Below are 24,078 nucleotides of genomic sequence, written 5' to 3' on the forward strand. Positions count from 1 at the left end.
AGGCGGGCTCCGGCTGCCTTCTCCCGGGCAGCAGCTGAAAGCAGCCAGGCGGCGCTACAAGACCTTCATGATCGACGAGATCCTCTCCAAGGAGACCTGCGATTACTTCGAGAAGCTCTCGCTCTACTCCGTCTGCCCCTCGCTGGTCGTCAGACCCAAAGCTTTGCACTCCTGCACCGGTAAGAGGCGAGGGGAGAGGGAGGAAGGGAAGCTTGGCTTTCCCCACTCGAGAAGGGCCAAACTTTGGGGTAGGACAGCCCGGCTGCGGGGCTTGGATCCTGCCTCGGGGGTCCAGGCAAAGGAAACTTAAGGATGGATGTAGACCTCTCTCCTTCCTTCCTTCCTTCCTTCCTTCCTTCCTTCCTTCCTTCCTTCCTTCCTTCCTTTCTCTTTCCATCCTTTGATTCCTTTCTCTTTCCTTCCTGTCCTTTCTCTTCTTTCCTTCCTGTCCTTTCTCCTTCCTTCCTTCCTTCCTTCCTTCCTTCCTTCCTTCCTTCCTTCCTTCCTTCCTTCCTTCCTTCCGTTCTTTTCTCTGTCTCTACAAAATGTTTGCCAAAGAAGACGCAAATCCCTTCCCTTAGAAATACGTTTTCAGGGCAACTCTTGCTATTGAACGTCAACAACGTTTGTGGCCTTCCAAGCAATGGGGGCTTCTACGAGGAAAGTGACACACACAGCACTTGTGATATTACTTGTCCAGCTGTACACCACTGAGAACCAAAGCAGGTGTGGGGGACACCGACTTACCTGAAACTGGTCTTCAGTGTGTTGCAGGCATCCTGCTTTGAATTTTACGGGGGGGGGGGCAAAAGAGAGTTTCACACACACACACACACACACACACACACACACACACCACTTTCTCTAAGTGGGATTTAAGATTGTGCCAAGGAGTTGGGATCAGCAACTGGGGAGATTATTGGTTTCGGAGAAAGTGTCAGTTGCTCTCCACCCCCATCCCAGTCCCGAAACTAAGATCCAAGTGTAAGAAGGAGCTTTAGAAATCAACCTCTGACTAGGGCAGATCAATCAAGGAAATAATTCCCAATAATGCTGTTTCTCAAATGCCTGGCAAGCAAATGTTTCCCAATTGTCACTTACCCTGTTATATCTCCTATGACTTCAAAGGCACAAAGTGGCAATTGTCTGTATCCTCTCTTCATCTGTCTTTCCTTTTTGACAGGCAAGCAACTGTCCTCTGGATCCAAAATGGACCCAGAAATAATACCCAGGTTGTGGGGGGGGGTTAGAGAAGGGAGGTGAATTGGATAAATGCTTCCAAGTACTCTTAGGAGCTCAGATCTTCAGATGGAGTTGCTTACAATACATTACAGTTATTTACTACATGCACTTGTCTTCCAAAGTTGAGTTCCTATGACAAGGGGGGGAGGGCGGGGGGGGGGCTACCCAAGAGTCCAAGATTAAGTCACCCTGCTCTGTGATTATACAAAGGACAGCAAATACAATTGGTTGTAATTTGTGGGTGTTGTGAGCTTGGGGCTAAAATAGGGAGAATTGTTTTGTCTATATGGAGATTCTCAGTCATCATGGCTGTCTCAAAGGCAACTGGACCAGATTTCGTTTTTGCTTGGAGACCTTTTGCTTCTCATCCAAGAAGCTTCTTCACTTCAGAACTGAAGAGGCTTCTTGTTTTGTTTTCATTTCCTTCCCATAAAATAGTTAGCTTTCCCAGTTTTTTTTTTAAACAGTTACAGATCTTGGCGAAAATGATGAGAGAGTTTTGGATTAGACCGGAACAGGCAGGAATAAGTTAGCGCTTTGGCTTAGTCTAGTCCTTGCAAAGTGATCTTCATTAAATCTTTCCTTTTCCAATCCTAAGGAAAAACTAGATCTCTCTACCTGTGATTCCGAAGTAGGACCTCTAGCATGTTTCTCCTGTAGCTGTTTGCAAAGAGTCGCTTATCTTTCTTCAAAAGTTGATGCACCACCGATTCTACTACTTGCCATATTAATATTGCCTTGTGGCTGGATTTTGTTCAGGTTGAGCCACACAGAAATGCTTTTTTTTTAGCTTTGAAGCTTATTAGAATGACAAATCAATAAACTTGAGTTCAGGTATGCCACTAAGCCACTTTGCTAAATCAACCCCAAATTGTTGGGTTTTAAGACATAAACCACAAGGAGTGTGTCCACACATTCCTCCAAGCCTAAATCAAGGAAACCATCCTATGTCTTAACATGATGTGTGAATTCAACCTTTTGCCCAGCTTAATTCGGTTTGCAGAGTTAATGTCAGGTTAAAATAAAGAAACACTTTGTTGCTTTGAATGACCCGTGGGATTTCTGTACAATAAATAAAGTGTCCCATTGTCTTTAGGATGTAATCCAATTCCAAAATGATTGCAATTTATTTCCTTGTTAGGAAATAAGATTAACTGAAATAGAAACTGATTAGTTGCAATGTTCACAGGTCTTGCAAGCACTGGGTGTAAGGATTGAACAGTTGACATGCCTATGATTTAAATGTGAAGTAAACCCACTAATACTTTATACAACTACTAAACTGGAAGACCCAGTTTGCTTAAAACTTCGGGGCAAATATATTTCTTTTAACATGGCCACTCAGGCCAATTTCTCCACACTTTCCTAATATATTGCATTGGGAAATATTCTGTCCCTGAAAATCAGTGAGCATATAATCAGTGAATCAGAAAATATTTTAATCCATTTTCCCTTCCCTTTGGGACAATGTGGCCAGAAATGAGAATCTGTTCAAAAAAGTGTATTGATTTTAATTGAACTGAAAATCATACTAGTCCCAATTCGATCAAAGGAGAATTTTTTGCAATTGTTAGCCTACTAAGGTTGTGTTTAGAAATAATTTAACATTGACTGTGGCACGCTCAAAAGGTTTTCATACAGAATCCCCTTAACAATTGTATAAATTTTACCAAGTAGCAAACAGACCTGTTGTGTAATAACTATTTTAGGATGGGGAAAAGTTATGTAATTTGTTTAGCCAATCAAGTGCAACACATTGGCACAGTGTAACATTTTGAAATAAGCCCTGTTTGCTTTAAATATCTGAAGTCTTACACTCACCTGTTCTACTCTGTAAAATCAAGGGCAGAACTGGCAGTGAAACTTCAATCATTAAAATTAGTATTTTTTTAATCCCATTTTAATAGAACAGGTGTTCTCCTGCTTCCAAAATAAAAGATTGCACTGAAATTTAATGGTGTGCATGTTGCTTTTAACCATAACATTTCAAAGAAAGTTATGACATTTTCAGATTTCATTCTTGGGCATCTTACTTTGATGCTGCTGCTTGTGCTAAAAACCGAAATCATTAAATTCCTCTCAAAAAAAAGCCAAGAATTAGAAATTGGGTGTGGTTCTTTCATAAAGCACCCTGTGTGTAGATTAAGTGTGTTATCATTAAAGCAGATCTCAATAAACCACATTGATCATAACATGAGTGGCAAAACATTTTCATGACAAATAGTGTTTAAAATGAAAGCAGAAAGTTATTGGAGAGGGATTCTTTTGGAAGGCGTATCTCTTTTGGGCTTTAATTTAAATCTATCTACTCCCATCTGATAAGGAAGTGTTTGTAAAATACTCCTAGATTTCAATCTCATGTATTAAAAAGATGTAAGTTTCACCAAATTCAGGGTCACTTATGTTTGAGACAATTAGTGTAAAATTTAGCTAAAAGGTTTCCAACTGCCCCCTGCCAGATTCCCATCTTTTGGGAATCACTAGACCCATTCTCTAAAAAATAATTGGATTCCCTATAGTCTGGCAAAACATGCCATGTAGGAACACAGTGTGTAATTAATTGAAATGTTAGGGAAGTGCTTAAAGGCATTGACAGAGTAATTCCACTTTACAATTGCCTTATTACAATGTTATATTGTGATTCATATTTTATATCAATTTCCCCCTCACTTTTCATTCAAGCCAAGAATTTATAACCACAAATCGCTTATTAAGAACTCAAAGGCAATTGCTATTAATTTGCATTTGCTCATATCTTGATCTTTGAGAGATTCCCATAAAGTGAAAGACAGTCAGAAATAAAATAAAAGTCCCATTAAAATAGATCAGTAATCTGTTAGAAGTTACAAGTTAAATTGCATACATAACTCTCAAACTACCTTGCATGCATTTAAATAAAACAAACAAGATCTGCCCTAACAAGCAGGCATATACATAGAATGAAGGCTACTGCTAAGCTTGTAAGCTGCCCTGAGTCTTCGGAGAAGGGCGGGATATAAATGTAATAAAAAATAAAATAAATTAAATAAAATTTCAAAGCTCTTTGAAAGTTGTAATTCTTCATATGTTTTATTGGGAATGACTGCTGAACACAGAATGATTTATTTTTGAGTAAATTTGCACTATGGAAATACCTCTTGATCTGTATTGTATGAAAGATTGGTACATTCAGGTATTTTCAAGAAGGAAATAAAAGTCTGCTCAGAGTCAGCTGGAGAAGCCTATAAATCCTGTGAATAATAATAATAATAAAGACAGCTATTGTAATTTGCTGCTACTTTACTCATAAGCTTCCAGTGAATCAGCATATTTACAGCAGAATGATATGAGAATGTGGAATTAATTTTAAAAAAGGTATTTTCCTATTTCAAAGACTTATCTTGATTATTATTAATTTGTATTGGAAAAAAAATGGCTAGAGGCTGTTCTCTCTTAATTTTTCGAACAGCTCATAACCAAATGTGGTGATTCAGTAGCTAGTCATACACCATTCAGTTGCAAAAACTCGTATACAATATTTACTCACAGCACTAAATCAGAATTCCTCAACAGTGGAATTCCTGTGATCACAATTATTTCTTCCAGAAAGTTACTCTGGATTATGATAACAGGTTGACTCACGGTGGGAACATAATTATTTCTGCATTAAGAGTTTTTTTTTAATTAAAATAAGAACACAGACAGAAAGTGGCTTTCTTTCCTTGCCCTGAATTTAATAGTTCAAACTTCAGGTGCACAACTACTCACGGAAGGAAAACCAGCTGCTGATTAAGAACATGAAACTGATTTATAAATATGAGTAAAATATATACAGCCTTTTGTAACTACAGCCAAACTGCGATTTAAACACTGTCTTGTTTCAGCCTGTCAGTGCCTCAGTGAGAAGCAGGGTGCATTGAGAAATTCAGCATGAGGGCAACTATTAATAATAATACATGTCATTAATAACAATATGCATCTTATAATGGCTTCCCTGCTTCCAGTTGAACCTACCGTACTTATTTTAAAATCTTTCATCCGTGACAGGAGCAAGGCAAAGGAAGACAGTGCCGTATTACTCTCTTTAAGCATGACCACTCTTAATTGAAACCATGTAAAATTTACCCAGATATTGTACCCAAGGCAGTTTCCAAAATGCTTAGAATAATAATCTTCATGATGAATTGCTTCATCTTCACAGCTGTTCTAAAGGACAGACTTTTCTCATGTTGGCAGTCAAATCTCTTAGTATTTGTGTTGGCTGAAACTCGCCAACAATCTTTGTTTCATCTTAGAGCACATGGTTGGTAAAGCAAAATATGACTTTCCAACATAACTAGCAGACCTTTAAGATATAGACCAGCCCAGCAATATCCCTTTCTGACTCAACTGATATCTGAATACCAGATGACCAAGTCAGACAATTTTACTCATGCAATTGATTCCTCCCATTCTCATGCTTTCTCTTCAAGGCTTACTGTTGATAAAGGAATGCCATCAAGCTCACAGCTAAATTGACTGTAATAAATACTGTCCTACTCATGCTTCTAGCTTAAAGAGGACTAAATCAGGCAAAACAAATGCAGACTGTAGGAGTCAAAGGAGGAGGGGGTGGGGAATTCCTGAAAAGTTCAAAATAGGGTAAATTATGTTTTAATTCAATAACCCATTACAAAAACAGACAGAAATGCACAATGGTTATAGGTTTAAGGGTCCATAAAGCACATTGGAAGCAAAATCTGGAAGTAAATTGGTTGGTCTCTTCTGATTTTGAATTTATCAGTGGCAAAAACAGTTTTAACTCAGCCATTGAAAAGCTCCAATGTTCAGATCAAAGAAAGTTGCTTAATCATGAAAATGAACAATTTGACTGCTTTTGGCTGAAGGAGAAACACACGTTATTAGCTAAGAAGTGGCCACTGAGGGTTGTTCTCAAAATATATGTAAGAGATAGGTGACCACAAACTTCTTTTTCCCCCTTTAAATCAGTTTATAGAAGACCTGAGTTAATTTATTGTAAATGGTTATTTTTGTAAAAAGTAAATAAATCATAAACCACTTTGCAATTGTCTTGGAATACATGAACTGCACAATTGTGCTTATCAACAATACATTGTTCTAGGAAATGGATCTTTAGAATGCCAGGTGTTGTGACAACCAACTTAAAAAATGGTCGATTATGTAAGAATTGCATGCATTTTCTTGAGCCACATGATAGATAATCCTTAATCCAACCCAGAAGTTCTTTTTTATTTATTTTTTATTTTTAGTGGGGAGGGTTGTTGCATTGTTGTTGTTTTAACTAGAACAATATAGCAAGGTTAGAGCTGTTGAGACAAGTTCATTCAAAACAGTGGAATCTTTCTGTAGGGATGTTTATGAGATCCCAATATCAATAGCAAGATTTCCTGATTTGCACTGATAGCTTAATTAGAACATCTTTCCAAAGAACTTAGAGCTTGTACTAACCAAATTCATCTCCAGATTAGGTTTCTTTTTTTATTAGAGTTTTTTTTAAAAAAAAAATTACAATACATATCCCCAAAACCCACCCACCCCAAACCACACCCCTTCTCCCCCCACTTCCCAGAGCTGAATACAGGGTTATAGATATAATAATCATATTCTAACTAAAATTATCCATTATAAAATTAACCAAATTCATAATGTGCTTTAACTCCCCTTTAACATAGATACATTCAAATTATTAAAAACATAATAATAATAACTTAAACAAAAATATAATCAATACTAATACTAAAATTAATAACAATATCCCTCTAAAATCTACTCATAAGCTAAGTGGAACTTTTTAGTCCCAATCTCCAAATTAGGTTTCAATCTCTGAATATTACCTTTGGAGCCATATTGACCCAAATTGTTGTTTACCTTGTTAAAAGCCAACTGATTTAACATCGCACTTCCTTAATTTTGCTTTCCTTTTGATATTCATTTGATGCTGATTTTGTGAAACAGCCCTTTTCGTCATGGATTTTGCCACAATCTTTCAACAAAGGAGTGGCACTTTCGCTGAAAACACAAGACATTCTGGAACTCGTAAAGATAGAATTAACAATTTAAATATATATATTTAATATTTAATATTTAAAACCAGATGACGTGGGGCTTAGATAAGTTAATGTGGCCAGGAACAGGCCACGACATTTCCCTAAATGGGACAATGTTCTCTCTGTACAAACTGACGTGGGTAGGTAGAACAATAATAACAGGTCAGCAATTCCCACTATCCATGAAGTTAGCAGACTACTTTGTGGACCCCCTCATAAACTTAGTACACTTTTTCAAAACCTTATAGCGAATTCGCCATTCTGTCTGGTGGTCCTCTTGTTGCACACACAGATGCTGCATTGTGGCGTGACTAGAATATGCAAGTGTTACAATTAAAAAAACCCCTAGCTTGCATATGTTAGCAGAGCTTAGAGTACCCTTTTGTTCTGCCTAACCAGAAAATCAACTGCACCGTTCCTCATCTCATAGCAGCCCTGTCTTACAGTTGCCTATAGCAAGGGATGTTGGGAGATGTAGTTTACACATGAAATACCCATGATATAAATCAGGGCTCTTCAAACCTGGCCCTTTTATGATTTGGCTGGTGGAGGAATTCTGGGAGTTGAAGTCCACAAGTCATAAAAGGGCCAGGTTTGAAGACCCTTGATATAAATAAAGAACTAATTACCCCAGAATTGTAACACCATCTATATCAGAGGTACAAAACCAGAAGCTTGTCAGAGCTACCTGTTGAACCTGACAGCATTGGAGGGGTTAGGGTTAGGGTTAGGCCGCACCCCAAATTGCCACACAATGGAGAATTTTAATAACATTTAATAATTTAATAAGTGCATGGGAAGTAGTTTTACTTCCTGCATTTTATTTATTGCCATTTTAATTACATGTCACTTAAACCATTTAAAATTAAATTTCTTCCTGGACACACCCACTTTTTGGCAGGTTGGTTCCAGGATTATTTTAGGCCCGAAGAAAAGTTGCACACTCCAGATTTAATAATAGGATCAACACTTTAATGCTATCTCTCCTATCGGCTACAAATTGTAATGTAATCTTGGATCTGGATGAGGTTGAATGAAGCCACTACATTGGGCAACTCAAGTGCAATGCTCATTCGTGTACAGGGAGAAGATAACTCTTGGGTGACTGGCATCTCATATATATATATATATATATATATATATATATATATATATATATATATATATATATATATATATATATATATATATATATATAAATTGTGCATTATTTCCAATTGCGTTTGCAACCATCAGGGTCACTTTGTCAAATGGAGTCTCATAATAAGAAGTGTCAGTGTATTGTTTCATTAGGGCTATGCAAATAGTTGTATAATGTTGGAAAAGGTGGTAGGAAATAGAAGAAGGAAATGGCATATTATCAAGCAGTGTGGTGCAGCTGGTCCTCAAATTATGACATTTATTTAGCAACTGTTCCAAATTACAAGGGCAGGAGCTTCTTGCATGCACAAAAGCTGTTCTCTGTATAGCAGAGGTCCCCAAACTCTGGTCTGTGGGCCGGCCCTGGCCCTTGGCATGCCAGCAACCGGTCCATGCAAACTGAAGGTATTTGGGATCCAGAGGTTTAGTCTTCTGAGTTTTTGGACTCAGGCTGGAACCTGAGAACTTCTCTCTGTGGCTGTTAGAGAGTCAAGAATGGCCATCTCCAAATCTGAAGCTGGAGGTGCACCCATGTCATTTCCATCCATCCAATTTTCTACATAACGAAATGTCTGCACTTCACATGAAGCCCTTCTGAACTGGGCAAAGAGTAAATAGCCCATTTAAAAGATTTCCGATGACCAGGTCACCCGAAGATGCGGTGTTTTAACATTCCTTGGACAAACCCCATAGCCTTTGGAGGAAGCAGAACCCTTTTAGAAATTATTTTAAGTTTTATCACAGAAGTAGGAAGGGTCAGTCTGAGTTTTGTAGCCAGCCTTATCAACTCTGGAAGCCCAGAGAAGCAGATTTATGACATATTATAAAACAATCCAGTTGTTACATTGAGTGACCCCAGAAGCTCACAACGTGGCGTTTGTGTGTGTGTGTGTGTGTGTGTGTGTATGTGGAGAAGCAAAAGTCCCAGCATTGTTTTAAATTTGATCTGGGACACACTTCAAAATCCACATGGAAACTGTTTCTGCTGAGACCCACTTTCCCCATTTAATTGAATGGATAGTGTTACGGCATTCCTGAGGGAAGGCACAGAGCTGTGGGAAAGGGAACAAGGCATGATGAGTACAGCGTGTGTAGATTCTTTTTCACCCTAAACCTTATTATCGGCCCTGTAGCAGCTGTATTAATTCACTTAAATAAAACAAACATGCCACTGTAGGTAATATTGTTTATCAGTCTCATTTACACCTAGCTGGAGGGAGCTTGTGTTCTGGCAGTGATAGAGGCAACAGGAATGGGATACAATTCCTTATTTGCAGAAATCTTTCCCTCTAGAAGGATTATAAAGTTGGCTGAGGCGAGGCACCGAACACTCATAAATATTCTAACCTTCATTTAGGCTGACTGCAATGTCCTTTCTGGTTTGCCACCGAACACCACATTTTGCACAATGGAATATGCAAGGCAGCCAAAAATAATTATCAGATTCTCTGTAACAACTATGATGAGAACATAAAACAGCCTAGCCCAAAGTAATTGCTGTTATGCAGTTGTGATAGCTCTTTGCCACAGAGATTTGGTGTAGCTGTAGAAAAGGTATGAATGCAGGACATGGGGCTCTCCAGATGCTGTTGAAGAATTCTCAGCAACCCAGCTGTCAGGACTTGATAGTGAAGGATGCTGGCTGTCATACTTCTTCCACATCTGGCAAGTTGCATTTTATTCTCCTACTGAATACCAACACATCCTTCGGCAAGCTTTGAAATGTGAAATGAATTTCTAACCTAAATGAAGATCAGACAAGGCCATCTGTTTTGCCTGAGTATTTTTATAACCAGACTAAAAGCTGGGTGACTGTGAATTCTAGTTTCCACCTTAAACATGCAAGCAGGCTGTGTTGTGTGTCTTTGGGGCAGTCCCTCTCAGCCCAATTCACATCACAGGCTATTGTTGTGTGTTGGGGTGGGGGGATCAGTAAGGGGTGTTGAATTTGTTCACCTCCTTGAGTGATTTGTAAAAAATAATAATAACAGGATACATAATAAATCATAAGCGTGGAGTGGAGAATTTCTTTGTGAATTGAGTTTTGCAGTGGTGCTTATTTCTTGTGCAAGAGCTGCTTTAAAAATCTGATCTGGTGGAAAGCTAGAAGAAAGAAGTAGAAATAACATATATAGATGGCCACTGAATCAGCAAAAGAGAGACCAAAAAAATCTGGAAAAGAGTTCTAATTGTGCTTGGGTTGTAGACAAAGCTTCTTAACAGCAGCCATGCATCTTGCTATTACTCTTGTGTTACCTGATGTTTTACACACTCTCTTGCAGTCAGCGCCACAAACAGCTTCGGTAGCCTATTCTTTCCATCCCATTTTTTTTCAGCGCTCTGAGTTTTCTGAGCTAAACTTAGCCCTTAATGATGGCCCACAACACAGATTTTTGCAAAGTCGCTAAACAGATGCTAATCCAAAGCTGCTTGAAAGGCTGTATTATTCCACCTCACTCCTTTTCCCCTTAGCGATGCAATTGTCTTGACCTTCCTCCTCTGCCTTTATCCGATTTCTTTTTCCCTTTTTTACTTCTATTTTTTTTTCTCTTGACATTAATCCACTGGTGCACAATGCCTGCTTTATTTCTCAATCTTCACAAAGTCAAGGAATCCATCCACTACGAGGATTACAGGATTTCTTACAAAAGAATTGAGAAGAATCAGCGCATTACGACTGTGGTTTAGAACGATTAAAGCCTTCTATTACATTACGAGAGGGGAATAACAGTTGCCTCACCTGCATTGTGAAAAATCCAGCATAAATGCTGAGTGATTAGGGTTCCCCCACCCACTCTTCAAATCACTAAAACGATTGCAGTGAAAATAAAAGGCCTGGATGAGCTGATTCATGATGCTGTCAAAAGGTGCTGATAGGTTTGTGCTGCTGTAAGATCACATAGCATGGCATGTATTACACCGTCTTTAGATCCTAAATACACTTACAGCCAGCATCTGAAAAGAGCATGAAAACAACAAGGAAATGTCAATGCATTTGAAATACACACACACACACACACACACACGCTACAGGGGCACATGTCTCTGGTGAGTTGTCTCAGGGGGCTGGACTACTAAGTTTCTTAAAATAGCATTCCTGGATATTCAATGTAGGATCACATGATTTCTCAGTTTCCCGACAGAATGTGGGCTCACGTGCTACAGTAAACCATAATTTTCTTAGGTTCTGCTGGACGTGAATTTAGTAAGAAATTTTTCAACCATTGGGCAGGCCCATTCAATTCTGGTTTGATTGGATTGAATTGATTTATTTTTTTCTCACCTTTATTATTTTTATCACTATCTCAAGGCAGAAAACATACTAATCCTCTTTCCTCCTTCTATTTTCCCCCACAACCACAACGCTGTGAAGTGGGAGGGAAGGGCTGAGAGAGAAAAACTGGACCAACATCACCCAGCTGACTTTTATGCCTAAGACAGGACTTGAACTCACAGTCTCCTAGTGATTGGCCTAAAGTTACCCAGCTGGCTTTTGTGCCCATTGCAGGGTTAGAACTCACCGTGGTCTGGTTTCTAGCCTTAACCAGTAGACCAGGGGTAGGCAACCTTAGCTCTTTTTTGACTTGTGGTCTTCAACTCCTAGAATTCCTGAGCCATGCTGGCTCAGGAATTCTGGCAGTTGAAGTCTACGTCATAAAAGAGCCTACGTCATAAAGTCTACGTCATAAAAGAGCCAAGGTTGCCTACCCCTGCACTAGACCAAACTTTAATAATCAACAGGGGAACAAATGTATGAACTTAAATGATGCATAGGACGTGACAGATTGCATAGTGCAGATTTTAGCATTCTGTAACCCAATATTTGTTTTGTCAAATCCACCTAAATCTTATGCTCCAAACCATTGAATTTTCAGCAGTCCTAGTGAAGGACTCCCCACTCTTAGGTGACGTAATGGAGGTTTCTTCTGGACCTCAAACTTCCTGCTACATTTTTTTATTTATCTAGAGAAACCAGGGCAAATCCCTGCCCTGTAAATCTGTAAGATTTGTTGTGGGGTTGGTTTTTTTTAGGTTGAAGCATTTCTGCATTTTTTAAAAGAGCAGTGCTAAGTAGTTCTCTTAATCACAGTAGTTGTCATACTTGGCTGATCATGGTGTTCTTGACAAGCTAAACAGGTTTAGATCTGGTTAGTCTTTGGATGAGAGACTGGATTTTACAGAGTAAAAGAAAGCAATATAGTACAGCAGTGTTGTGAAGAATACAACATGGCACAGTGCTAGCTATTTAAAAGATTATGTGTCTTCCATAGTTTTTGCCAGCCTTTCAATTGGGCAGAGTTGACACCCTTCCATTTTATGTCACGCGTACACTGTTAAAGAGGTGGGACTTTGATTGTGTGATTGTGACTAACATCTTAATTTCTTTGATATCCAGAAAGATGAGTGTTCCTTCTCTGTCACACCACCTACTTTCTGGATTTGCCATCTCTTCTGGATTTATCTGTCCCACCCTGAGCCTTGAAAACTTGGGTTAAGGCAAGCAAAAAGTTCTGTCTTTTTAATTATTTGTCAAGTTCTGTCTTTTCTATTATTTAGAATAGTTTCTTGTTCTGGAGACTTTGGCGTGTATGTTGTCTTGCATTTAAATATTAATTCCATTATACGCCGTCCAGAATCACTATAAATTTGGCCAGACTCATCCATTTATTTTAATAAACACATTTCAATAAATACACCACAGAAGTTGATGGGAGTTGATTTCAACTCAAAGAAAACTTAACCTACAGCTGAAGATAATGGGGATCTTTGAACAGCGGGCAGGGCTTGGAAATATGTAGTTGATAGTTGTATCGGAGCACCCTGGGATCTAAATATTGTACCAGCTACTATTAAAATAGAAACATGCTGGCGATCAGCTTGATTTATGTGTCTGGAGAGCTGCAGTGGGATTGGCCAAACAGTTATATCCTGAGCTTGGTCCAACATGCCTTCCACCTTCAACCGAGTATTGCAACTCTATGAAAAATGGCAGACAAATTCCGAGCGATTATAGGCGAGAAGGTGGCCTTTGTCTTGCCTTGGTTGAAGTGTTTGTCATTTAAGCTTCCTGCATTTTTTCAAGTCAGGCATATCTTACATCCATTTGGGGAATGGCATGTTTTCAATAGGAAACCTTATACAAGCAAGACTAATTGTTTGTCTCATCCAGAGAAGTGTAAGCTAGGTCTCTGAGGCCAACTTCATCTCAACTGTTCTTCTGCAACCCCAGAGTCACCTTTGACCAGGCTGCAGACTTAACCCTTCGGCCTCCTTTCTGCATTGAAGTAATGCTGTTGGGTTTGTTTGGTTCCATGGTTTATACATTTAAAGAAACATAGAAGATTGCAATATTCACCACCTCTCTTAAAAAAAACAACACAGGGAAAAATGAAAGAAAAAAAATCTTATGTGCGTGATCCGGTTTGAACGGCAAATCTTACAATTTGCATCCCTGGGCTGATAGGATCTGTAGCCCATGAGATGGATATATAAAACTCAACTTTCAGTAGCTGAAGGCAAGGGGGAGGCCCTGTTCTGATGCAGCAAGGCTGCTAATCTCAAACCATTCTTCTACAGTGAAGAGAAAGTGGCACCCACACAGGAAGGACGTGGTTTGGGAGACTTTTGGAATTTTAGGAATAAACCTTTCAGATAGATGAAATTGTAGATAGCCCATCCTGTAATTACTGCAGCATGGTTCCCCAGCCAGAGTTTAAGTGCCCCACGAAGCACGCTTCATTGATGAAATGAAAATCAAGCCACAATGATGTTCATATTAAAGATGGAAAAATGGAAATTTTGTAATCCATGCCCAGAATCCTTGAGGGAGCATCTTCTTCCAGAGATGTTTTCCACTTCCATAGCAAACCCCCAGGAAATGGAACCTATTATATACTGGGATTTTTAGTTCATTATTTTCTTTCTTTTTCTTTTTAAAGATGCATGCTATATTGTTATATGTTTGCTATATTGGAAGACAGTTAGTGCATTCTCTCGTTATCAAAGTTCATTTGTAACCTATGCATGCATGACTATTGTTAATTATGCTGAACATATCTTAGATTAGATGTCCTATATGTGTAAAATGGACTTTCACCTATTAAATTCCTTTCAGGTTTTATAATTCATTACAAAGAGGATTATGTTTCCTGTGAAGGCATCCACAAATGTGCATGAAACTTAAACTGTTTGCATCATTCTCTTTAATGCGGGGAAAGGGTTGGTTTTGATTGGGAGTGAAGAATTGGGGTTCTTTTTAACTGACTACAGGGTTAATTTAATATTTTTAATTTGGTTCTTAATTTTTGTATTCTGGATTTTTAATTCCCTGTAAACCGCCCTGAGTCCTCAGGGAATAGGGCGGTATATAAATATAACTAAATATAAATATAAAATATAAAGAGTTGGGAAGATTCTTTGTAGGTATTTTTTATGCTGATTGCCATCATCCTCAAAAATCCAATTAAAAGAAAGGTTTGTGTAAATGCAAAATCCCTGCATGTAAGAGATCTCATCAGATAAAACAGTTGTGATCTCAGTAGTCTGTCTGTGAATTCCAAGAGAGTAGAGAGTTTCTTTTTTAAGAGAAAAATTCATTCTAGAAGGAAAGCTGTGTTCGTCTATGGTAGCAAAAATCAGGAGTTTATTGGCACCTTTTCCAACTATCTAATTTTATTAAAAAGTGTAAACCTTCCTGAGCTGCATCTGTGACCCACATAAAAAGGGGGAAAACTTGAGATTAGTCCCAACCCTCTGGGCCTTTTCTGAGGCATTGAAGTTATATGTCCAGGAAACTGAAACTCCAAGTGTGTTAAGGGCCTGATTAGGAGTTTAAGAATTTAGGGATCTCTTTTTGAGGAAGATGGGCTGGTCATAAATGTGAAAAATAAATAGCAGACATCCAGGCTCGTGGCCATGAATAGCCTGGTGTTGTAGGAGTTGGTCCAGTTTCCTTTTAAAAGTGTCTCTATTGATAAAATCTTCTCTACAATTGATAGCAGCAACTCCTATTGATTAAGTAAGGAAATCCTTCCTTTTATTCATCTCTTTCTCAGTGCGGAAGGAAGATGTTTTATTATAGCTCCGTCTTAGTTGCAAATTGCCCGTACGGTATTGAAGTATTGCCATTGTTTGGTTTCTAGGCAGCTGGGCAGCAGTTAGCTATTCCCTGTTGCTTCACTAATATAATTCACAACTCAAATCCAAAAGCAACAGAGAAGTTTCTTATAAATAGGAGGTATTTATGCCGTATCATTCACTATTGCCTTTCACTTGCCAGAGAAGCTCTACCCTGTCCTATTGTCTTTATCTCCTATGCAAGGAGAAATAAATTTGGAGGCAGTTCACCACGTAAAGAATGTAAGTTATCCTGATCCACAAAATCAGTTAAGCTCATTTGTTTGCACTGAAACAAATTTAGTTACAATTACGTCCCCAGGCTTGTGTTTAAGATATGCTTTGCCTTAACTGGTTAGACAGATGGAATGGTGTACCTGTAAACTGAGCTCTGCCAGCATCCTAATTCATACAATCATTTCTCTCACTTGTTTTATTTTTATTCTTTTTCCCCCCCCTTGACGGATATCTGAATGATTATTTCCCAAAAAGGGCTCAGAACAAAACGTTGCAATGCAAAAGGGTTTTGTTCATCGTTCAACTCATGCAGCCATGCTCTTCTGTTGGATACTCCATCCCATCTCTGTTCTGCCTTTTTCTCTCTTTCTCCCCCTTCCCACAAGACATACTCTGAACTCACTTTTTTTTTATCCACTGAGAACGTTCACTCCACATGAATCTGGGAGCACTGTTTAGCAGTAATCATATATTATCATATATCAAATGAACGTTGGTACTTGTAGAGGGTTGTGGAGATCTTCTCGAAGAAGAATCCAGTGTCCGTTAGGTAGACACCAGCTTAGCCTCGGAAAGGAAGAGGGGATAAGAAAGAAACTTAAGATTTAGATTTAGATTTTATTAGATTTATATACCGCCCTTTCCCGAAGGACTCAGGGCGGTTTACAGGGCATTTTAAAATCACATCAATATAAAATACAAAGTTAAAAGAGAATTAAAAGATTAAATTATCCCTGAAAATAAAACCCCAGTTAAAATTCTCAGCCTGGGTCAGAGAGCTCAAAGAGCCAAGTCTTCAGGTCCCGGCGGAATGAGCGTAGGTCATTAAGCGTAGGCCCGCCTTGATTCTCTTGGAAATAAGAAAGGGGAGAGAGTATATCTCAGGCTTTCAAGATTCTGTGATTATACCCTGTAACAGGAAAGTAGAGTTCCAGTAGTCCATTTGAAGACTTTCAAAAGACCGTGTGGTCCTTCTGCATCTGATGCTTCCCTCCTGTGCATGTAGAGTGACCATTTGACCATGTGAAGAATTGAAACTTTCCTATATGATTCTTTTCTCCATTTATTCCAGTTAAAATACTTCCTTCTAGCTCTTAAAGCAGGGCAGAAGCCATGGGGAAGAGTTTTATATCTTAATGTGAATGGGTGACATGTCTTTGATGAACTGCACTCTGTCTAAGAGTATTTCTGCATTTTCTCCCAACTACAAAAGGATTTAAACAGCTGCTCCTGCAGCTGAATTATACAATACTGTCCATCTGTTGAGGACATTGGACTATTTTAGAAGATCTATGTATCAGAAATGGTCAAGCCCATATAGACTCACTCCCAAGACGTTTGGCCTGAGGTATAAAATTTAAATATGGATTACACACTATAATTTGGAGCCAGATTGTTCTCCCTTAAATCATTAGAACTAGTGCAGGAAAACCATGATGGTAATTTGGACATCATGACACATGTATCTTATTATTCCATCATTGACAAAGGTACCCATTACTTCATTGTGGGGCTGGTTCAGAGAATAGCTGAAGCAATCTTATATTTCAAGGGATTTTTTTTTTTAAAAAGAGGTGTGTCAACTAAAATATGGGAGCTGCTGAATCCAAATTTAGCAGTTTCGGAATGTGTGTTGACAGGTAGAAATGAGATTCTGAGCTTTCGCTGTTTTAAGCAATAGATTAAGCAATTAGGACTTCAGTCGGTTCATGGGTAGAGATTCTCTTTGAATGGCTATTTGCTCATTCTGTTGGGCTGTCTGATATATGGTGTACTTATTTATTTGTGAAGAAGATTTCCCTCCAACATACTTCCACAATGGGAAGGATAAAGGATGCATTGAAAAAGATCCTGCCTTCTTTAGAAAGAGAGCTAGGCACCAATGTCTTGAACATTGGATCTTTTGGTGGGTCCATACCAGATCACCCCCATTTCAACACCTCAATTGCTCTTTAAGTCCTCAGATGTTGGCATTAAGACACCACTCAACCTCTAAGTGTAATTTTTGTTTAAGTGAACATCGGATAGGCTTATGTTTTCTTCGGTTCTTTGCTACATTTATTGCCAGTTTGCATCTTGTGATTCTGACATTTTAATTTTACTACCATCCTGGAAAGTAGGGTTAGGTTGGGAGATAATGACTAGCTCCAAAACTACATGATTGGGTGCAAATAAGACACACTATGTGCCAATGCTATATAAAGTGTTAGGGTTTCAAAGATACCACCATATTTTACTGTAATAAGTTATCTCCACTGGTCTATTAAAAGCTGATCGTTAATCAAATAACATTACTTGGTCCTATCATAATCCCTGTTGGAAATGAGACAGTAGAATAAATAAAAAAAAAGCAAGCGCCAGCCAAAGGGGAGATTTTTCCTCCATTTCTGGCTATCCCATCATATCTCTGGGTCTTTTCTAGGTTTCTTTTTCAGGAATTTCTTAGAAAAGAGAGCAGTTAACTTTCTTAATTTGTCTGTGCCACTTCTCTGCCTGTTACCCACCCAGGAGAGCTAATTGATGAAAAGCAAAGGTTCGGCGGGCAGACAGAAAACTTTATCATGTGTCACGATGCATTCTTCTAAATGGCATTGTTTGTGCAGCTGTTCTCTAGAGCTGGCTCCATGGTTTATTTTTGGCCCATTTAGGAGGGGGAAAGGCAAGAGTGTTCTTTCGATTGTGACATGAATGATACCAAAGAATTAAAATAACAGAGCTCAGGAGATCTAAGGAAGCTTCTTGCAGAAGTCTTCTTGCAATGAATACAAGATTTGGGACAATTCAAATGATAGGAGAACTCAACTGAAATGTCAGTCCATGGTTAGCACATTCCCGCCAGAGGAAGGTTTCACTTGCATTATTTAAAGAAAGAAAAAGGCAATTATAATGTTTCTTTTTTCCCCCCTAAATGCCGCAAATGAAGACAACCTCTATAATGAAAGCTGTGGATCACACTGAGAGATGAAGGTTAAGATTAAATACAAAATAGACCAAACTAATGACAGCAGGTGCAGCAACCAACTTTAGAAATGACAAAAATATTGGTGGGTAGCTTCTGACTTTCAGGATTGACTATCAACAGTAAAGGAACCATCATCATTGGAATATTTTGCAGACTAGCACTCGGTTGAGTAGCAATGAAAGCCTTGGGGAAGGTATTCAGATGTCCTAAGGTATCAATGCCTACCAAGATCTCAATCATGCAGACAATGCTCTTCCCTGTGACCCTTTAAGAAAATAAAAGTTGGACTTTTGAACTTTGATTTTTGGAGAAAACTCCTGAGAATCCCATGGATCATCAAATGGAGATCAAATAAATTCAGAGACCTCATTTGAGGCACAGACAACCAGACCCACATTATCCTACTTGGTCTAGTTCATGCCAAGGTCTAGTTCTCTGGAAAAGGCTGTAATGCTGGGAAACATGGAAGGATGACCAGCAGTCAGCTGGATGGATTCAGCTATAGCCATGAGGACTGTATTACAGGGAAAGTTAAAGGTTCAGATGGAAGACAGGTCATCTTGGAGAAGAACTATCTTTTCGGCTGCTAAGACTCAACAGAGGGGTGATGGCATATAATCAGTCAGTCAGAGCAACACAGATACTTATCACAGCTTTGCCAGCTTTCTTTAGATCTTTCAAAAAGAACATGTTATTGGACAAGAGGATTACATGTTTTGCAGCTTCCCTGCTCCATTTCACAATGCTGTTGCAGCTCATACTGGATGGACCAGGATCCGGCCACCCATAGTCAAAACCACCTATCCGAAGCAAACAATCCGAAGGGGAAATGCAGGAAAACCAAACTCTGATTTCAAGCATTCATGGCTGTACATAGCACCCCATGGAGTACTTTCTGGATTTTGGCAATTCAAGTAAGGATTACTCTCTCCAGACTAAAATGCATTCATCTTTTCACACGACTCATATCTCCTGTGTGCCTGACATGTCGTTCACCTAAGACAGGGGTCTTCAAACTTGGCCCTTTTATGACTTGTGGACTTCAACTCCCTGGCTGAGGAATTCTGGGAGTTGAAGTCCACAAGTCATAAAAGGCCCAAGTCTGAAGACCCCTCACCTAAGAAATGTTATCTCAGAGATAAATGCACATCCCCAAAGTTGGCAGAACCCCGAATTAAAGCAGGTCTTATTTTGCAAATAATTAAGATCCCTCTTTTCACCTCCTGTGTAATTCATCCTGTTGTTTTTGCATGATGGAAGCAGGAAAAGACGGTGGCATTTACCGCCGCTGCTTTCTTGACAGCCAGCAGAAGGATGGGCTTCTGAAATCTGAGGCATCTTTTGTGCACCCTGTGAGTCAGCAGCCATAATTCACGCTTGCTTATGGATAGTGCATTAATTAACCAAGGAGGAAGCCAACAACCGATTGATTTATATTTAGGCATGCCTTCATTCAAATGCCAATATGCTAAGTTATTAATGCGCCTTTTGAATACAGAGGTGGATTTGCAACATGTTTCAGTGCAATGGGGCTAAGCATGTCTACGTTTGCAGCCACCGCCTGGGCCCTTTGTAAGGCTGCTATTTAAGCTGTCAAAATGGCATCCACTCTTCTTGATGAATCAATTTTTAATGTCACCTGGGGAGAGTCCGTGTGAGTAGGAAGCAGTCAAGACTAATGAAGGAGGCCTGAGCCTTTTTCTGGTTAGTGTGATAGAAACAAATGCCAACAAAACTCAACAATCACTTTACTTTCTAAAGCTAGCAGGTTACAATGAATAACTAACTGGTCCTTTGTCCCTTGAAAAGCAACAGCCCCAAAATTCCATCAGTCTTTTATATATAATGCAGATCAAAAATAGATTAAAAACACACACACACATTAGCAGAAGATCCAAAATAAAGAAGAGCAACTGTGTGTAAAGGGTGTGTCTGTGTGCCAGCCAGGTTTTGAATTGCTGAATTTGCTGCAGAAGGAAGGAGACAGATAAAGAATCAGCATTACACATTGTTGAATCTGCAGCCTCTGTGAAAAACATACATTCTGTGGCTATTTAAATCAATGACAACATCTTGGCACAGTTATAAAACTGCTTCACTAAAGAACAGTAAGAGAAATAAATCTAAAGGCAGATAAGCCATATTTTGGCTGCATACAAGATTATAAAGAATTATAATCAGTGCAGCATCTTGAACAAATCCAGGCAATGGTAGCTTATTCAGCCAACCAGGACTAAATAAACCATGATTTAGTTCCAGGTCTCTCCCTACAATACCCTTCAGTCTGGCTGTCAGACAAGTGTATGATTATGGATGATAAATGAATCTGACAGCCTATGGGTGGAGTTGCTATAATACATGCTAAATTAGGTTTAAACATTACTTTTCAGGACTGACTTCATTAACTTCTTCTGGCTTTTCCAAATGTTGCAGATTATCAAATATTTTAGAGCCAATTAGTTACTGTCAGAGCATTTGCCTTGAAGATCTATATAGTAGTATTTTAAACTGTCATCTTAGTGTGTTAATTGTCTTCCCTGATTAGGAACTGGGGTTTGTGTGTGTGTGTGTGTGTGTGTGTGTGTGTGTGTGTTTGCTCTAACCTTCAAAACACCTTAAGGCATGAAACCTTTAAGTGCTCACTGCAGTCAGATTCATTCATTACCATTATGATGCCCAATTAAACAGCAAGGTTGAGTTGATAGGTTGTTTTGAAAAAGGAAGAATGGGCTCTGCAAATATTACCTGTGGCAGAAGAAAAACAAATGGGAAGGTTTGAAATTAATGGGAAACTGAGATTTAAGGAAGTAGGAACAAGCTTGTGTACTTTTGTCTTAGAGATTTTAAAAGCACAATGAAGAAATTCTTGATATTCTCTTTTTAGCAGCAGTTTGGCTAATTGGTTAATTAATTTGTCAAATTTGAATTTAATTACATTCTTCATTGCAACTGAAGTTTTTCTTGGCATAAAATACCTCCCTTACAGGACAACATGTCTTTAGCATAGGGGTTCCCAACCAGGGGTGCGAGACGATATTCCAGGGGGTGCCAAAACTTGGGTTTTCAAAATTATAGTGTATATGCATAATTGGTTGCCGTTATTTTGAACTTTTGTAAGGGGTGCGAGAATATATCAGAAGCGTTCTAGGGGTGCGGGGTATAGAAAAGGTTGGGAACCACTGCTTTAGCAGAATAACAGAGTTGGAAGGGACCTTGGTCCTCTAGCCCAACCCCCTACTCAATCAAGAAACCCTATACCATGGGTCTTCAAACTCGGCCCTTTTATGACTCATGGACTTCAACTCCCAGAATTCCTCAGCCAGGCATGCTGGCTGAAGAATTCTGGGAATTGAAGTCCATGAGTCATAAAAGGGCCGAGTTTGAAGACCCCTGCCCTATACCATGGCTGTCCAATCTCTTCTTTAAAAACTCCAGTGTTGGAGCACCCCCCACCTTCTGGAGGCAAGTTGTTCCACTGGTTAATTGTTCTAACTATCAGAACAATTGTTAACTGTTAAGTTCAATTAGCTTCAGTGTGTTTTTGGAATCACTCATCCAATGTCTGAACATGCATGAAATAGGCCAGAAAATAATCTATTGGCCAGGAAAAGAATGGAAACGATGAGTAGTTAGTCTTTTACTCTCAAGTAACATCGGTGGTAGATAGGTCAAATATGTACAGGCTTTACATTATTTTCTCCATGGATTGGAGATTGTCACTTAGTCATTTCTCTCGTGCGTGTCTACATTTAAATACACTGACTTTGGGTTATGGTGGAGTTGTGACTCAGAAATCCAAGCCAGATTGAATCTCTCCTTTGACGTGTAACGTAAGTGTGAACTGTTAGTAATAGTAAGCTATTATCTCGCAGCACAAGTTTCCAGAGTGCACTGGGATAATGCAATGAACAGGTGTCTGTGGGACAAAATTCTCTCAGTCCAGCTTGCAATGTAGATTAAATGCAAGACGTGTTGTCCTTTTCATTTCAGCCCCTTTTCAACAGAGAATAATAGGTTAATAAGAAAGAGAGTCTAATAAGATTACCCTTGTGCAGTTGCCATAAGTTACCTAAAATCTAATTTGCAGCATTGAACGGTGTTCACAATGCATTTTGAACAGCAGGTTAATATTTTTTTTTAAAAAAAATAACTATTTCACAATAAAAAGGCCAAATGTAGATAAGATTTCTCCACTACTTCTGGGTTGGGTGACGGATCCATTTCCTAGAATGAAAGGGGTCAGGCATAGGCAAGTGGCAGTCAGGAATTAAGAATCTGTGCAATAAACTGCAGCCAGAAAGGGGCAAAAAAGGTGTTTCTATGTTTTTGTTTTGTTTTGACTGTCTCCAGCCAGCAGAGAAGAGCTCTTCCATTGCCAGTTCATTTATTTTTTTCTTATTTAATTTTCTTTCTCCATCACCTTAGACAGTGTTCACTCAGCCAAGTTCTCATTTCTGCCTCCCAGCGAAGCTGACATGCCAGCAAGCCGCCAATCCATAAATCTTTCCTTCTCTTAATTTTGTTCCAAAAAAAGATTTAGCCAAGTTTTGCCTGGAACAAAAACTTGGCTGATTGTATCTGTCTATTCCTGCCATCCATCCATCCATCCATCCATCCATCCATCCATCTATCTATCTATCTATCTATCTATCTATCTATCTATCTATCTATCTATCTATCTATCTATCTATCATCTATCTATCACAGCTACAACTCAAGTATAAACATTTATTCCCCCAAACAAACATATCAAATGTCAAACAGATTTCTAAATTTATTTTAAGGGGGAAACTATGATTCTCTGACATTATCAAATAAAATCTATGCTACAGAAAAACATCTTGGGACATTTTGGATTCACAGATGACATTGCTTTTTCAGCCACAGACGAGTCACATGTCTCCTGAATCCAATTGTTAACATTATTACTTTTCTAGTTTCTCAAAATCATTGCCCTGGTGATGTTAATGGTGGACTCTTATACCAGGAAGTTTATCTTTCAAATCTCATCCTAGCCATGAACTCACTTAAGTGGTCTTTGGCAAATCAATTCAATTATTCCCTTTGAGACTTTCCAGAAAGCTACTGAAGGGAGGATTGGGGGGGGGGAATCCTTGTAAATCTTCTTCTTTCCACCTCCAGTCTTGTCCCGCTGATGGAACAGATCTGATTACCTTCAGCTCAGTGCAAAACAGTATATGACTTACATGAGCTTCCTTTGCTTACGCAGAGCTCCTGCTCCTGTAAATCATCCTTAACAGAGTTCAAGAAACACCATTGCACTTTCCTACAAGGCTCTCCTAACTGCATAGGGAGGTCGGAAGGGAAGGAGCA

General features: G+C 39.0%; 1 protein-coding gene across 2 annotated transcripts in view; it reads left to right on the top strand.

The window, feature by feature from the left end:
• BARX2 (BARX homeobox 2) overlaps window positions 1–24,078 on the top strand; it is a 38,799-nt gene that overhangs the window by 368 nt on the left and 14,353 nt on the right. The window contains exon 1 of one of the 2 annotated variants that reach the window (XM_083368629.1): window positions 1–179. This exon is cut by the window's left edge and continues 368 nt beyond it. In XM_083368629.1, the coding sequence (XP_083224755.1) occupies window positions 1–179 (179 nt within the window). Of the gene's footprint in view, window positions 180–18,805; window positions 19,659–24,078 lie in introns of those variants that run through there. The other variant, XM_083368630.1, reaches the window with a different exon arrangement.

This window comes from Vipera ursinii (assembly GCF_947247035.1).
Source record: "Vipera ursinii genome assembly, chromosome: 8".
Lineage (NCBI taxonomy): Eukaryota > Metazoa > Chordata > Lepidosauria > Squamata > Viperidae > Vipera > Vipera ursinii.